The sequence below is a fragment of the Anomalospiza imberbis genome, chromosome 11 (assembly GCF_031753505.1).
Source record: "Anomalospiza imberbis isolate Cuckoo-Finch-1a 21T00152 chromosome 11, ASM3175350v1, whole genome shotgun sequence".
Classification (NCBI taxonomy): domain Eukaryota; kingdom Metazoa; phylum Chordata; class Aves; order Passeriformes; family Viduidae; genus Anomalospiza; species Anomalospiza imberbis.
The window spans coordinates 23,031,068-23,048,896 of NC_089691.1; the positions used below are offsets into that span (position 1 = coordinate 23,031,068).

At 35.6% G+C, this 17,829-nt stretch overlaps 1 protein-coding gene and 2 long non-coding RNA genes across 13 annotated transcripts in view; 2 read left to right on the forward strand and 1 right to left on the reverse strand.

The window, feature by feature from the left end:
• The window catches only part of LOC137480923 (uncharacterized), a 32,407-nt gene that overhangs the window by 857 nt on the left and 13,721 nt on the right, over positions 1 to 17,829 (forward strand). The window lies entirely within an intron of this gene.
• NR2C2 (nuclear receptor subfamily 2 group C member 2) overlaps positions 236 to 17,829 on the reverse strand; it is a 37,801-nt gene continuing 20,207 nt past the window's right edge. For 8 of the 11 annotated variants that reach the window (XM_068202405.1, XM_068202399.1, XM_068202403.1 and 5 more), the window contains 6 exons: positions 15,585 to 15,762; positions 15,192 to 15,313; positions 14,530 to 14,669; positions 11,556 to 11,693; positions 9,925 to 10,030; positions 236 to 7,834 (listed from right to left, as the gene is read on the reverse strand). In XM_068202405.1, the coding sequence (XP_068058506.1) occupies positions 7,660 to 7,834; positions 9,925 to 10,030; positions 11,556 to 11,693; positions 14,530 to 14,669; positions 15,192 to 15,313; positions 15,585 to 15,762 (859 nt within the window). In that variant the 3' untranslated portion in view covers positions 236 to 7,659. Of the gene's footprint in view, positions 7,835 to 9,924; positions 10,031 to 10,684; positions 11,042 to 11,555; positions 11,694 to 14,529; positions 14,670 to 15,191; positions 15,314 to 15,584; positions 15,763 to 17,829 lie in introns of those variants that run through there. The other 3 variants (XM_068202409.1, XM_068202408.1, XM_068202410.1) reach the window with 3 other exon arrangements.
• LOC137480925 (uncharacterized) lies at positions 7,729 to 16,545 on the forward strand. The gene is made up of 3 exons (XR_011003175.1): positions 7,729 to 7,867; positions 8,750 to 9,169; positions 16,239 to 16,545. It is a non-coding gene; the product is annotated as an uncharacterized lncRNA (long non-coding RNA).

Genomic DNA, 17,829 nt, shown 5'->3' on the forward strand with positions numbered 1-17,829 from the left:
ATACTGTCTGTAAGTAAAATGTTTTCTTCTTAAAGACTGTGCTTTTTGTTTTCAATTTCTTCGGTCCTACTTTAACCCACAATCATGGAAATACTGTAAAATGGACCTGTGTTGTATTATTGCAGAGCCTTTATTGCCACTAAATTTGAGGACATTTTGTCCTTCAGAATACAAACAATTCAAATGTGGCTATAACACATTTGGTTTCACTGAACTTTGCTTTTTTTTTTTTCCCCCTGAATTCACAGTTGAGTTTTTAAACAGATTCAATCTTGCATTAATGCCCCAATTGGCTTCCTAAACTTTAAAACTGTTCCTGCAGTACAATGATTTTAACAGACTTTCAGGTTTCTATTCACCTTTAAAGAGGAAAGCAAGCATTCAAACACCACCAATTGTCCAGACACCAATGAAGGAACATCTGTCACAGAAGTTCCTGATGTTAATTTACATATTTTTCCTGCTGAAAAGCACAGAAATAAGGTTTTGAAATGCTGTAGGTTTATTCCTATATTTGAAATAAAAGCTTACAAATGCTCACTAACCAATACACCAAGAAAGAGAGCATTCTCAGCATTTTCCATAGCAAACTTTCCTCAGACTTGTGGTTCACTTTAAGCATGCACAAAATTCATGTTATTTTGATTAGTGTCTTATTATCTGGTTAAACATACACAAGTCTTTGCCACAGTGAGCACAAAAGGTGGAAATAAATGCCCAGAAAATTCTATTTAACCTTTTTAATGACAGAAACAAGACTTGCTGAATTACTGCCCTACATGGTCTGTGAAATGCTTTTTTAAAAACCCACAGTTAATAGATTTACTTTATGGAAGGCTTCATTTTTAACTTCATCAAAAGGGAAGAAGAACAAGACCTGTTTATTCTTTGATAATGTAAATGTTTGAGTCTTCATTATGAATAAGAAATTGTCTTACTCCACATTTCATTTCCAAACTGTGTGCCCAGGTCCCACATGGACAGTGGGACTGTCACAGGCAGTGCAGGAGCTCCACAGATTGCAGACCCAGGAGAGGACAGAATGTGGAAAGGGACATTAGTCTGACAAATAAATTAAGAAACTAGCTGTGTTCAGTTTAGGCTGGAAAACAAAAACTTTGGAAAGTGAATATACAATTGAAATGCATTGTGAAAATCCTGAGGATGTCTTGATGCTTGCTAAGAAATAAACTACCAGCAATGTCCCTACTATTTAATTACCATTGTACCAGCACTGCTGTTTCACTAACCAGAGCACACAGTCTCTAACTTACTGGTTGGTTTCATGAGATCGCTATGACAATATGACTATTGATTTATTAAACGGCATCCGTTACCTCCTGTTCTGCAGTTCAGTGATAAATGGCAACTTGGTTTACTTTCAGTTAGCCACAGATGAAGACTTAAAACCAAAAAATCAGTCTCTTACCAAGCTTCACAAAAAATACAGCTTTACAAAGTATCTCCGGAGGCTGGAAGAGAATGAGTGTAAATGACCCTATTGAGCAGGGAAGCATTTTCTATGACTATAGTTATTTATTCATTATTTTTAAAAGGCATTATATGCTCAATTAACTACTGACTGACAGACCTCTCTCTATAGGTCAAATGAGAAATGGTAAAGAGAATAATGTAAAAGCCAGAAAATTCATGGAATATATTCATCAGTTCTGAACAGCAAATAGTGAAATCAGACTGGTTTAGAAAAAAGGTGCAAAGCTCTGAAATTTGTGAAGATTCACCAAATTAGGAAGCTCTGGATTAGCAAATGAATAAAAAACTTTAGCACATAGAATAGACGAATAATGGCTCCATATCTGTACATATATACATACACTACACATTTCCTATACACTGTACAGAAGATATTTAGACAGAGAGATATAAACATATACATTCATACACACATACATACAGCTATGTACATATGCATTAGCTGCTCGAGTGAGTTCTAGAACTGAACATGCAGAAATGCACAATGATGGGAGGCACAAAATAGACAGGTACAACTCTATCAAACTCTTTAAAAAGAAAGGCAGGAATTTAACAATAATAAATGCATTTTCAAAGCATTCGTGTAACTCAAGAGGACTGAACAGATTGTGGACATTAATGGAACATTACAACAGTATTACCTGTGATGAACTTAGCATGACTTCACGATAAAAAACATCTAAACTTTAGATGCTTAAACTTAGAGCATCTAAACTTTACAAAGAATTTAACTTGTAACCCCAGTATAAATAATGTTCTAATTTTTTTTTTTCCCAAATAATTTCCCATATGTTGATAACACTGATTGCAGCTGAAGTAGGGTTGTAGCATTATCTAACAAGAAAGGCTAATGACATCAAACAATAACCCTGAACTTAATTCAGGAGTATTTACTGTTAAAATGACTCAGCAACTTTAGAATTAAAAGGTGCAAAAAGTAAATGTTTTCATTCTCTCTCCTTTGCCATCCCCTCTTAGTAATTTTTCATATAAAGCTGTTTCTAAACTAATTTCCTGTAATTCAAGATCCAGTAGATGCTGGCAATTTGTCCTTCCTCTGCCCCTCACTTTCCTCTCTAGGGTGACCATGCCCTCATTTGGCTGATCCCTCCTGGATGTCTGGAGGTGTTAAGACTGCACACTGTTGTGTGCTGTTGTCAGCTGGCCCATGCTTATCACCAAAGCCAACTACTGCAAAAGCTCTTCTGTTGCTGTATGGCCAGTGTGGGGAACAGGTGGGAATCTGCCTGTGTTTTCTGGCATTTATGCTTTTGCTCTTATGGACAAGAGTAGGTGAAAAAAAAACCCCAACATCCCCTGGTTTTGCACTGTTAAGAGTAACTGGGGAGGAAGAGAGGGATCTCAAATAGAAAATCAACATTTTTGTTCTTTCCAGGATGGCATCATCCACTAGATATGTGCTGGTACACCTGTGTGTCTGACTGACCTGCCAGTTCTACTGCTCACTTCTCATTCAAACAGGGCTCTGACTGGTGCTGTTAGTGCAGGAAGCTGCTTTGTCACTGCTTGAGCAGTACCCTCAGCCCATTCATTTCCAGTTCTGTCTTCCTGGTTAAACTGTATTCCTGAAACCCTTTGCTAGTCATGCCATTCGGTGCAATTTTTTTAAAATTGTCTTTTACTAATTAAACAGCAGGTAATCAGGAAAGAATCCTAACTACTCTCTGAACTTTAATGGGCAGGAAAATCTACTGACATCTGCAGTATCCTGAACGAAATAATTCAGGAATCTGTGAGTACTGTGTACAATGTAGAACAATTAAAAAAAACACACAAGTGTTTTACAGTCTCTGCCAAAGGAGAAACAAAAGTCAGGAAACTGATTTCACCTGGGAGCTTCAGCCCTGACTTGGTTTCTCTGTGGCAGCCTCAGAATGTGCCCTTTGCCAAAGGGAACTGTAATGGTGATGCAGAGCTGCTGGATTCTGCACACAGACCTGGAACCAGAGCTCCTCAGCAGAGGCATAGCGGCTGTCTGGGGGGCCACGGGCTTCAGAAGATAGTGAAAGGAGACTTGGCAAATGACGCCAACTAATCAGTGGAGAGCAACAATAGTTTCTTGCTGCAGTGTGCTCTGAAAACTAAGCCTTCTCAATGATCTAACATTGTAAGGCAGCTAAAAGAAAGCCTTGTATGACTTCTTAGAAGGATCTCTGCTTGGAAATAATTTTTTCCTCTTCTACCTGTTTCATGCCAGAGTAACTCCACAGACACCAAAAGCATTGCAGCCAATTTATAAGCAATGTAAATAGGCAGAGAAAGATTACTTTTGCATATGCTATTAGTTCTGACTCTACAGTCCAAGGTAAGTAAATAAAAGGAAGAAAAGAGTACACCTTCCTACATTTGTCACAAATGCAATTAAAATCATTATGACAAAGCAAGTCCCAAATGCTTTTTATCTACAAGATTCAAATCCAGTTCCTTTGCAAAAGAGTTGGAAAAAAATGAAGCACAGTGGACATTACTGCCTCATTATCATTCCCTACGTTGCCTCATTATCATGCCCCAGTCTCAGTCAGCACAGAATTCTAACATTTGTCTGAATGAATTGTGACTAGTATACACATTTGCTCAGGTTCAGATAAATCTAATCAGATAATTTATTACTGTATTCCTGCCAAGTTAAAATATTTTCATTTCAAGAGCAGCAGAAATAGAACCTCAAAAGTTCTGAAGAGAATAAATTTTGGCACTAGGTAGAGCTTCAGTGAGAAGAACTTCTCCTAGAATCTCTTTGTGACTGTGATAGTTTGACTCCAAGTTCTTGTGAAAACAAGTTTGGCATTTAAATTTCACCTTTATGAAAACAAGCTATTTCTGTATTTAATACTCAAGAAATAGTTCTTCAATAATTGTTACAATATAAAAAAACTCCCCTGTCCCATATTCATGAGGAAAAGTTTGCACTTTCAAAGGAGAAAAAAACCCGAAACTAATTTACCAGTAAAGCTACTACGATTAGCCTGTCACCATCTTCCAGTCACTGCAGGTGGGATGGAACAAACCTCAGAAATTTCAAGAACTATGTCAGCATTGCACTATTTTCTGTAGAGATGGTGCAAAGCTTGCCTGATTGTGCAGCTGCATTGTGTGCATCACAGGGTCCCACTGCCACTGAGAGGGATTGTTACAGGGGAGAAATGGGCCAACAGGAACCATGTGAAGTTCAGAGAGAGGAAGCACAAAGTCCTTTTCCTGGGGAGGAAACAGCCCAGGCATGCACATATGTTCAAATTTCTACAATCCAAAATGTTAGTTTTGGAATCAAAATAGTGTGTAGTTAGAAAGAGTACTTTTTGTTAATGGCATTAGAACTAAGTAGCTTGGTTCTCACCTCTGCAACCCAGCAAATGATGCTAATGATCAGCAAATCCTGCTAATGATGCTACACAGAGAGGGACTTTATAGCTTTTAGGTGGTAATATCCAGATCTTAATGATGGAACTGCTTCATTTCATCTATTAAATGCATGCACAACTATGGATTGCATAGTTATTAGTCAGTTTACAAAAATTAATATTTTTTTAGTAATAACCAACTTAATAACTATTTGCAGAGTAAGTAACTACCAGGGATTGAGCAAGGATATCATTATATGGCCTTGCATTTGTGGGGAGTATAGTTTATTTGTAAACAGAGCTGCATGATATTTATTGTTTTTGATTTACATATGTAATGCAAGGCACACATTTTACTTCATGTGATTGCTTTGTTCCCAAAAATTGTAATGTCTTTCTTTCCTGAATTGTTATGATCACAAGTAATAAAAATTACAAACAAATTTTCACACAGAAAATGGGGCACTTTTACTTGAAAAACTGGAAGTTGAAATGAAAAAAAAAAGTCAAGAAAAAGCTACCTGGTGTGTATTGGGATTTAAGACCAAATATTCCAATGGCTAGTTTTTGTGCTAAGGACTAATTCATTTACTGTTAAAATGCTTTCTTATCTGCTTAAATTATATTTATTAAATTCTGAAAGCAAATTAAGTTCTGTAATCCTTTTGGCAATTAAAGAAAACAAAAATAGTTCAATGCATTCTTCTTGTAGAAAAATGACATAACCTAGTAAAATTTTAAATTTTAACAAAAGTAGCCACTACTCCTTCCAAGGTAGCTACTGTTTCTGATTAATCACCATCAATTTTTAAGTTGTATACCCTTAACATCAGGACTGTGCAGCAGAAGTGCTGACACAATCCCACTGCAGTTACACTACAATCAAATGGTTGGTACTAAAAGCTGAAGTCCAGCTGACTTCACAAGTAGAGAGCATACTTTCCATCGCATGAACAGAATGACAATTTCATTTACTATAGCAAAAGCCGAGAGAGATACAACTGCAGTATGACAAATCTCTGCATGAACACTGGACTCTGTAATACCTTTCTGAGAAAAGAAGATTCTGAATGTGCTAAAAATAGTAACTGTAGAAGACTTGAATGCATCTAGAAGCTAAAATTAAATAGTCTTTTGTGTCACAGTAAGTGCTACAAATGTCAGCCTCCTAACAAGCATGAAGGATACAAGTTCTTTTTGTTACTTTAGAAGCCTCATCTAAAGCTGCTTAAGGTCTTTTGGCTACAATTCAGACTTTAAAAAGTCACAAACACCAACCTAATTGATGTTTCTAAATAAATACCAATAACAGAAGAAAAACCAAAGTGCTGAACTTACCATTAGATAAGTTTTGTCAAATAAATCTACTAAAGTAAGAATGCCTCTAACACACAAATAATTAAAATAATTCATGCATCTAATATGCCAGGATCAGATGAATGTATTAATTGCTATGACTTAAAAAAAATCGTTGATTTAAAAATACTGAACAGCCATAATAATAAGTTATACTAAAATGAAACCTATGCTAGCAGCTAATGGCCAGTACTACTAGCAAACATGTTGATGGCTCATCACTCGAGACAATTAAAAAGTAGTTCATTTTATACTTCCATGGTGCATCAGTCATCAACTGCAATTGTACATGAGTGAGAGTAAATCCTAACTATATTTTGGTTTCAAACTGAGTGACAGGAAAGTTGAGAACACTGCAAAACTGGGAGTGCTCCGTGAAGGCGGGGGGGAGGGAGAAATAAAGTGAGAGACCTTTGCAATAAACTCTTGCTGACTACCAGAGGTTCTACACACTTCAGATCTTAAATTGCACCCTATGGCAACATTATGAGGGTGTTCAAAGTACAGAGAGGAGGAGTAAATTTGGACCAGACAAAGAGCATACTCCAAGAGCACCACACAGCTCTATTTGAAAATTACTGCTCATCCAGTTAATGACTGATCTTCCCCGAAGTCAAAAGGCTGCTTCTTAGAATAACATTTGTCATGATTGTTTTTGTCTGAATAAACACTTTAAGGAACCTGCATATTTATTCATTATTGTGACAAACAGTTTTTTTCTCTAGTGTGGGGAATTCCTGTACACATAGTAGTCACTAGGACTGCACTGTACCATGTATTACAACTGCACTAATTTAACAGATATAGTTTCAAATAATGTGGATATCTGATTTAAGAACCCACATTAATATTTCATGCATAACATAACAGCAAGTGACTTTTTGTAGATTAAATGATTGTCTCCTTTAGCATTCTACATTTTTACAAAAATCACTAGCATTTTGACTAAGGACATATGCATTTTTTTAATTTTCCATACTCATAAGCAGGATGTTGATGATGCTGTTGCTCTGACAAGAAGTGATTACAAAGTGCTAGTATTATACCCTGGCATTTGCTAGAGATTCATTCCAAGGATATTTTTAAATATATACATACTGTTCTTTTTACTTTTTAAAGTAATTTTATTACTACTCTGATATTATAAAACTCTTTTTAACCACTGATAGTTTCTAAATACAAAGCATGTGAAAAGTATGTTCAGTAATCTGTGGCCTTTTAAATGAAAGGCATCAAAAATATTCCTTGTGGCAGGAAAGGTCCTATAGCAGGTCTTTGAACAGCTGCTTTAAATTTTGTCAACATCAGAAAAAGACAAGGAGAAATCTGTCAGGAAACTGATAACAAGTTGGAGTTATCTGCACATACCAAAACACTACTATTTTAACTTCGTAATTATATGGTTTTTGTGAAAATTACTTCAATCCCTCAAATTACGTTGTTCCCTCTATGCAGACGTGCCAGTTATTTGACCATTATATTCTGCTGTTTCCATTTTGAGAATGTAGGGGATTATGCTGTCAATGGGAACATTTCCAATGAGACCTGTGAAAAACAGTTCCTCGGTGATGCTAGAGCTCATCAGCCTAAGTGCCGGCAGGCGCACTAGGATCCGGGCTAGCCTGAAAAAGAAGTTCAGTGGATTATAAATACATGTAAGACCAGTTTAAGATACTCTGTAGCTAAAGAGCTGGATCTGCCTTTATTATTACCATAATTCATGAATAGGCATAAAGAGGCAATTAAAGCTAATTTGGCTACACCACAAAATGAATGGTTGTTGTTCTATCCTGCAAGCAAAATGAAAGCCAAGTAGCTTTGTAGTTTTCCAATGAAAGGGACATGGTAATGCCCTTGGTAGACAGAACATGTATGTACAAACACAGAATGTTCTTGGCCTGTTTTGAAATTCCCAGCTCTGGACAAACAATGCTGAGATCATGTTGATTAGTGTGAACATTTGCACCATTTTAAAAGTACAATGCTTAATTAAAATTTCAGCCATAAACAGCATAGTAATTAGTTGCCTAGTAACTTCATGCCAAATGAGATAGCAGGAAGGGGGCTGGATGAATATAAACAGAAAAAAAGAGAATCCACTTCTAATGAGAGAAGGAATTTGGGGGAATGTACTGTTAAGCATAAATATTCCCAAATTGCCATGGTGTTTTATTTACCACGATGTTAACAGATATGCAATACAATGAAATGACTGTATTGAAATGCTAGACTTCCCATGCATATGAAATTTAGGACAGTGATAAAAGCATTTTGCTGCCATTCATCTAGCAGCTGTGCATCACAAATGCTAAACCAAATAACTTTTCTGAACCAGAACCATGTAATGGCAAACCTCAGGTAGCACTGACCACAGGTGCTCTGGAAAATGCTTGATTATTTATGGAGAAAATACCTAAGGTCCATTTTGCTAATACACCATATCTTGTAAACTTCAGGGGAAAAAGATTCAAACTATGCTGTTGTTTTTATGAAAACTGTAATACTTGTCCCCTATCTCATTTTCTACCAGCACTCAGTTGCTCAGAAATAATCAGATTTGTTCTCTAAAGTTGTCTATGGGTGAGCATGGAGATAAAGACACTATTAGTTAAAATACAAGATACTGCTTGGGGAATGTAACTCTGATTTTCTTCCCTGAGACACTATTATGAGAAGCAAGTATATGGAACAAATTTTATATTTAGTTTTATGGTAGATATTCAGCTCTCACTAAGCAAATGAGAAGGTCTCAATTGTACATGGAAGAATATGGGATTTGAGGATATTTCTGAGGCAGGGAATCCTATTTTCATTGCACCACAGTGCTAATTATGTACTATCAGTGCAGAAAACAGATGGGAGAAGCTCTCTTTTTCAGACAGTTTTTTTTTCTTCTTTATATGAGGATGCATTTCAGAGTGAAAAAGAACAAGTTCTAGTATATCTTGGAGACAGAGGTGAGTTCCCTGATAGTGCAGAGAATCATTGTGTTGATAAATTTTGAGTTTTGATGGAGATTGTTAGAAAATACGGCAATTGTTTCTAGCACATAACAAACAGAATAGTTGAGAAGTGAAAAAAAAACAAGCTAGATAATTTCAGAGAAGTCCTTGGAAATTAAAAAAAAAAAAAAAAAAAAAAAAAAAACCAAACCCAAAGGAGAAAATAAGTATGATGTGGGAATTTCTTATAAACAGAAGTTTGAGAAATGGTTATTGTTCCTTATTATATGTAATCGTTGTTTTTCTAAGGGCTATAACTGACAGTTTCAATATTTTTCTGCATATGCAACTTGAAAAATATTTCAAGGATGATAATCATCTTTTAGTTGTCAAAGAGACTTTAAAATAATAACTTGAAAAAATAGCAGTGTGAATTAGTCAGTTGAAGGAGTTATCCCCCAAACTTCAAAAAAAGTAAGTCTGTTTTCTTTGCTGAACATGACTATGAGTCTCAAAAAAAGCCCCTCAAAAACCAATTAGTAAATTTATTTTACTAATAAATATAATTTACATGCAGGAAGCTAGACAGCTATTCATGTTTCTACGTATCTTTAAACAAACCTGCTTGCTTTTATGAATTAGGTTTTAGTTCTTTCTCATCAACAGAAAAAAACCCAAACCCCAGATGTCAAAAACATCAATGACATTATTTTGTACTTCTGTTAGCTACAGGCCACAACATTACTTTGGGTACTTTAGACAATAAATACCTATAAGTATCTTCTGGATAGGTTTTTTGTACATAGTCCTGCAATTCCATCTGTGCCTTCTCCTGGAATTTTTCTATTTGGGTGGAACTGGTCAGACCAGGGTGATCTAAAGAAACAAAACATTTCTGTATGTCGATTGTTTCCCTATACATTGTGAAATAAATGTATTTATAAGACTCTCACATTTAATTTCAATGAAATATCTCTCTGGTATTGTGATGTTTAACATGCTAGCTGTATAAAGGTGAACATTTACTTCCTGGCTTCAGAATTAGCTTGTTCACTTTTCTCTCTAGAGCTGTGTGTATCCATAAGAAAGTGGATAAAGATTAAGCCTGTATGTATGTACCAGGCAACAACACAGAATTTTTAACTTTGCTTGTTTTAAATGTAAACATGTTCGCCTCTGTGATTTGTTCTAACTAGGCTGGCTAAGCAGTATCTAGGGTTATTTTCTTGATAGATCAATGTCTTAATCTTCTCAAGTCTGTCTCATGTTTTAGTTCCAGCTGGCTCAGCTCCTCAGACAGCCACGTGATCAGAGCAAAAAAATGCAAACCCACAAAGTGTCACTTCTCTTAGTATGCCAAAATATCGTCACTGTTGTGTCCAAACTGCTTGTCCCTTGAAATAGGAAAGGGCTACCTTGAGTTTGAATAGTTTCTTGCTTTTCCAACTTGAATAAAACCCCTAATAAACATAACTCTAATGGGACAATCTTCCAAAAAAATTCAAAAGAACATTTCAGGACACCAGTATCTTCTAATTAAGTTTTATTGTAAAGAGAAAAGTAGTTATCAATGCAAAAAAACCCCAAGCAAACACACAAGTAACAATATATCCTTTTACTTTGTATTCTGTTAAGTAAAAAGTGGTAAATGCCTTTGAATTAAAATAAATAATACGTATTTCTGAGCAAAACTTTCCCTTTTACTCAGCCTGTCAGCAGTTTTAGATTAATCTTTGCGTGACCTAGAAACATTTGCCATCTTTGCTGAAAAGACTGCCACTTCCAGTTTCTTTAATGTCCTTACCTAATCATCCCAGAAAATCCCAAGTGTTTTCTTTGAGTAAATTTTCGTATTTCAGAAACACTTGACTCTGCTTTAGCTATCGGCTGTCATTTTTTCGTAACAAATGGAAGACAGCCTGTTTACATTCAGTTTTTGAGATTTTGTGGAAGTTTCATATAAAATAGGTATTTATGTTCATATTTCAGCTATTCCTCTTTTAAGTATATTAAAAATACTAAAATTGAGGCAAATTTCTTTTTGTCCCTCGGAGAATGCATTTCTTCTAATCCTCCTCACCATTTACCTCACTAATATTGCTAGTACACATTCCAGATGATTTACTACTCATAGATTCTCAGCTGAAGGTAACTTGAGAATCTAATCTTCTAGGGTGGATGTACAGGAAACACCTGATAGATTGGAACTGTAAATAACATGGATATGTTGCTCTGAAGTTATTTTAAAACACATATTGTGATAATCATAATGAAACAATAATTTTATCTGCAACTTAACAGATGAGTCTCATCTCAAGACATTAGTCTCATTTAAAAAATGCTAAAGAATCAACATATTAAGGCTTATTGTTTAAAAAGATACGGTTACTAAATTCCTTACCAGGGCTAAAAAGGACTATAGCTTTAAGGTATGCATATTCATATCCATCAATATCAAGCTTGGCCATGCTGTTACAGAACTCCTGAAGTTTCCAGATGTGTTCCATGACTTGCTTTATTCTGTCTCCAGAAAGTTTATCTACAAAGAGATATTGCTTACTATTTCACATGAGCTCAAGCATTTCTAATATATTAACAAATAAAGTTTTATAAACCAAGTTAAGTGATATTAGCAAGTCTTTTGCAATCTTAGAACCACTTAACATACAAGGATGGCCTGAAATATTATGAAAGCAAAGTGAATTTATAAAGTTGAGTCAGACCCAGAGCTAGCAAACAGAATATTAACTCTTCTGTGTAATTTTGCCAGGATAGCATAATCTGCCACACCAAACTCTTTCCAGTGATGTACTGTTCTGAGCAAAGATTCAGAAATTATGGTGCATTATTCTACAAATGGCTAGAGTGATTCTGGGAATGCACAGAAGCACAAAGCAAATGCTAAAATGCAACCCTAACTTTAAATTCAAACACTATTGAATTAGCCTTACCAAAAGTGAATGAAAGAACAGTAATGACAGTGCTACTTTCTCTTCTATCTGTACTTCTAGAAGTGAACTTTTCATTAGCTATGGTAAATAGTCTTTTTTCCATCTGACTGGGTAAATTCACTGAAATACACATACAGTATGGAGATTATTCTATAATGTGAAAGATCACATTCCTTATATTGGGTTCATAATCTATCTTAAAATTTTAATTTAAAAAATGTATTTTATTTATAGATCTATTACGAGTGAGTGGTATTAGCTGCTAAACTAGGAAAGTAGAGATCTGTTTTGGTAAATAGAAATCTTTATATTGAACTGCATATCTACAAACTAGTCAATGAATAAAAACATTACAGAACACATTAAGATAAATTTTTGAATATATAATTACTATTATCAAACTTCAGAAGTAAGTCAGTTTACAACGGATAAAACCTTTCATTGAAAAACACATTAGAATAATTTTATTCCAATTATAATCTCCAATGCTAGTATTTAATATCATTTTAATTTGAATATTTTATTTTTTTCTATATAGCTAATACTGCATAGGATTGCTTAGATGCCACATGGCTTAAACTGAATCTTTGACATAGTTTATTACTATTTGATCTATTTTCTGAAACTGCAATAAGAAGATTGAATGAATGGAAGAACCATTTTTTGCACAGTATTGAAATAAGAATGAAAGCATGATCTACATTTCGTAAATCATGAATTGTGATACAAATTTTTAGTTACTCAAGACGGATGAAGAGAGACGTAATGTTTTCATTCCTGTATTAAGTGGGAAAATATGGTACAGAGAAACTCAGGAAAAGCAAACTAGAATTCCAGAGTTTCTAAGTAGCTTCATCACTAATAAATAAATAAAGTTCTGAAATTTCTTCACTTTGTTTTGAATTTTGAAGGTATAATACACAATGTAACATGATAACTTTGCAGAATTGATGAATAACACTAATGATCCTCTTTTATTGGCAGCAAATGCGGTATGAGTGCAAGTACAGATTATAGAAAAAAATTTATTTTTTTACAATATTGATGAATAAGAACAGAAGTGAAACCAGCTATAATAGCCCTGCCACTTACTCCTGTCCACTGCTTGTAACGAATGTGGAATAGACAGCTCTGTGTATTCTGAAACAGATATAAAATAAAAGCCTAACTTTGCATAGAACATCCAATATGCAGGTTTCCCAACTGATCTTTTCACCTTTTGCCTCTCTGTGCAGGAAAGGAGCAGCACTCTGTTGTATTTTGGTACTGTCCAGGCTCTCTTAAATGAGAAAGCAAACCAAAACCAACCAACAAAAAAAAACCCCAAAACCAAAACAAGAAAAAACTCTATATTCGTTATGAAAGCAATTAAAGCATACTATCCATTTAAGAATCAAATTTCAGTCTAATTTACTTTATCATGATGCAGTTAATAAAGTCGATTAAAACTTGACTGTAGAACTATAAAATATACAAAGAAGATAGCTGGAAAAATATTTAATATCCTTCAGCTATAGAAAAATACATCTGTTTTACTCTCCTCAGTAAAAACTATTTTCTAATTTTTGCTGTGTGCACAATAATGACACCATTAAAAAATATTTTTAAATGGTACCAAATAGCATTGTATAACTGCTTTTAACAGACACGTAAATTTAAAGTAGTTTTTATGTCTTATGCTGTGTTTGTAGAGTTTAAAACTGACAGTATTGTTTTCTTCTTCCTTTTAAAAATGAATATTATTTTCATGCTAATCAATCCTATTGATTAGAAGTGTCTTTAAAGAATGGAAAAAAAAGCAAATATAATAGATTTTCATCCATTCTAGATATAATCATCATTATCAACAGACCAACATTGAATTATCACATAAAATTACATACATCTTGTTAAGAATGTCAAGAAATGAGGTTGCTTAATGCTTCAAGGGCACTTCAAAATATATCAATCATTATTGCATTACAGTAGTATCCAAAACCATTACACATGCAAGAATATGCTTCTTGTGATAATTGGCAAACACTGTGTTTTTACACCGCAAAGAGGAGAAGGAAAGTTCCAGAAGGAGAAAGTCTGGTGTGGTTTGGAAGAGGATATCATTATTTTAAAAGGAAAAAACATACATCGGGATGGGAAGAAAACTCTCTGAGCACATCCAAGGAGTATTTTAGGATGTACTGTCTTTCTCTGTAATATCAGTCAGGCATAGGAGGCCCCTTTGCCTTTACAGACATTTCTATCCCACAGATATCTCTGTGACATCAGTGCAACAAAACTGTAGATCACCAGGGGAAAGATAATTATGCAAGAGAAAGCTTCACCTTCTCCTGGTTCCTGGTGAACAATTCTGCCACTCATGGGGAAACGCCTTGTAAGCAATGCTTTCCAAACGTCCCTGTATTGTTAGCAGTACTGGTAACATACCTTCTTGTATGCTGTTCTGGAGGTGGTTGACAATCGCTCCCAGGATAGTCGACAGACTCATCACCTGTGCACACTGTGCCAGGCCTAAGGTAAACAGTTCGTTCCAGCAGGCACGCACAAGGCTCGTATTACAGTCCTGCCTATAAACAGCAGAAAATCAAACAACACTAGGTAGTTTGCATATCAGCTTGGTATTGCCCTATGTATAATTATGTTATGTATAACAATTCATAATAAGGATTAATCTACTGCAAAACATTTTGATAACAGGCATATATTAGCATATTACAAGTATTTCAAGAAGCAAAAAGAAATTATAGACTATGGGAAACCATTTTGGGTTACCTGTGAAATGGTGCTCATCAATTCTTTAGTAAGGTATCAAAAGCAAGCATTTAATTTCTACAAATTAATGCTTGCTTTTGATTTGGCTTTAGTTTCTGTAACCACAGTAACATCAGATATTGTAGTTAGCCTCCCCTCTGCCATCTTCTGTTTTATTCTTCAAAACAGGGAATATTGCATAGTCTTCACATATTTTAAAATATTAATTAAAATTAAACAATATTTTAACTAAAAAGTTCAAAACAGCTGGGAAGCATTCAGATCAGTGTTTAAATTCATTCAGAAGCAAACCATTCAAACGGAGTACGTCCATTTACCCGAGAGCTTGAAACGCAGGTATGGACCTAGCCCAGTGCATAGAGAGGAAAAGGAGTCGTGATGCTGACTCACAGATGTAGTGTACGTTAAGGTACTCTGGCATCGGACTGGGCATTGTCAGCTGCAAAAAATAAAAGTACAGTACAACACATATAGTTCAGACATAAACCAGTTTTTATCATCAGTGAAATAACCGGCAAAAACATTCAAGCTACTCTCATAGTCCATCGCAATCAACAGTGTGACAAGAAGTTGTCAAAGAAAAATTGTCCTAAATAACTCATTACTACTGGCAAGGAATGCAAATTGAGAATACAAGACAAGAAATTATGTAGGAGCTCATACATCTTAAGCATTAGTTTACTTAGTAGGACATTTAAAGAAGCACATACCTTAAATGTGACATGTGTATCTGTAAGTAGGGGTCCTTCCACTTCAATAATTGGTGTTGACTGATCTCTACTGATTACATGAATATTCCCTCCTCCTGTAGGATCCATCCCATCTGCCAAGTTATGAGCTGTTGTACCATCTGTGGTATTAAGTGCTTTAGCCAAAGTATCAAATGCCCTAAAAAATAAAGTAAACAATGAAAGCGTGCTTCCTTAGATCTTAAAAAATTCATAGTCCTCAAATTAAATGCCATAAAATATTTCCACATAGAGTCAACATACACAAGAAATCTTTAGAATGACACACGGTCAGACTTTTAATTGCAATTTGGTCCCTCTGTACTCTTTGGGCATTAATAAAACAAATAGATGTGCCCACATATTGCTGGTAAAAGATCTCCCCTGTAAGGGAAGGATTTCATACTGTAAATCCTGCTCTGATAGTTTTATCCTAGTATTTGTACTACTGGTAAAGGGGTCTTGTGCTGCACTGGTTGTGGCTGGGATAGAATTAATTTTCTTCACTGTAGCCAGTATGGGGCTAAATTTTGGATTTCTTCGGAAAACAATGTTGATAATATAGAGATGTTTTTGTTATGCACAGCAGTGCTTGCACAGTGTAAAGGCCTTTTCTGCTTCTTGTGCTCCCTTCAGTGAGGAAGCTGGGTGTTCATAAGAAGTTTGGAGGTGACACATCCAGGACGGCTGACCCCAACTGATACAAGGCTTTTTCCATACTTTGTGATATCACACTTATATAGAGAAGGGAGAAGAAAGAGGAAGTGGGGGGATCTTTGGAGTGATAGCATTTGTCTTTGGAAGTAACTGTTACACATGCTGGAGCCCTGCTGTCCTGGAGGTGGCTGAACACCCGACTGTCCATGGAAGGTAGTGAATGAATTCCTTTACTTTGCTTGTGTGTGTGGCTTTTGCATCATCTAGTAAACTGTCTTTATCTCAACCCACAAGTTTTCTCACTTTTGCTCTTCTGATTCTCTTCCCAGTCCCACTGGGCTGAGGGAGCAGCTGTGTGAGGCTTAGTTGTCTGCTGGGCATAACCCCAACAGTCCTCTTGCACTTAGCATTCACTATTCCCCCTTCTCACAGATTCAGTGAGGATTACAGACCAGATGTATTCTGAAGAACAAAGTCCCTGTCCTTGCCCCCATCCTTGATCTCCAGCTTTTTGGAACAGTGGAGAACAGTGTGGTTTTCTTCTAGACAATATGCCTTAATTTCCTTTCCCTTAAGATGAAATACAGGCAGGCACTCCTGATCTCCCAGTATACATAGAGCCTTAAAAGCCTTATGACAGTTACACCAGAGAGACTGCTCCCTGGTCTTCTTTATACTCAAGCTGTTGCTGGATCATTACCCAAATAGATCAGTGTAAATTCTATTCGGATTAACAGAGCTTAAATGTAAAGAAGAATTTTGTGTTCCAATTTCATACCAGTGGACAGTATTATGGTATAGTGCTTTGCCAATTTTTTGTCAAGATGTTTTTTTGGGAGAGGTATTTTTATAAATTTTTTTTCTGCTTTAAAGAAGCAGTAAGAGGTTGCCATAAGCTGACATTGCAGTGTCAAATATTTAAAAATAATAATTCACTTCACTTGAAGATTTCAAATGAAAGATTTAAGAGCCTTAACTAATAGAAATAAAGGAGCATTTTCCTTCCCTGGGAACAGTATCTTGTTTTTCTCATGTGTGGAACTATCCATTATACTTCCTTTCAAGCCAGCCAGCCCTTATGGACATTAATTAATGTCCTTCTCTCTTTTGTGCTCTCTCTCTCCCCGCAGCGAGGTATTTTCCAGTCAGTGCATTGGGCAGACTGGTCTGGTATTTGTTTATTGTTGGGGGCTTTTCTGTGTAAATCATTTTTCTTACACCTTCTGTTATTAATGTTGTTGCTATTACTGTTTCATTTTGTGGTTACTGTTTGCTAGTCTCATTGCTGTTTCCAGTAAACTGTTCCTATTTCAACCTGTGATCTCTGCCTTTTGTGCCTCTGACTGGAGATGGAGGGGGGAGCAAGTTAAAGTATGAACATTAAATTGGATAGTACCATTCCTAAATCACGACAGTTAAGTATCAGTTTCTCGAGGCTGGGATTAAAGGCACTTGAGACAGTATTTCATGTTTGGACTCAGGTGTTTATTATTTCTTATCTATGTTACAGTCTCACAACCATAAGTTCAGCAGCTCTTTCATTAGCAAGGCACAAAATGGCTAACTCTTG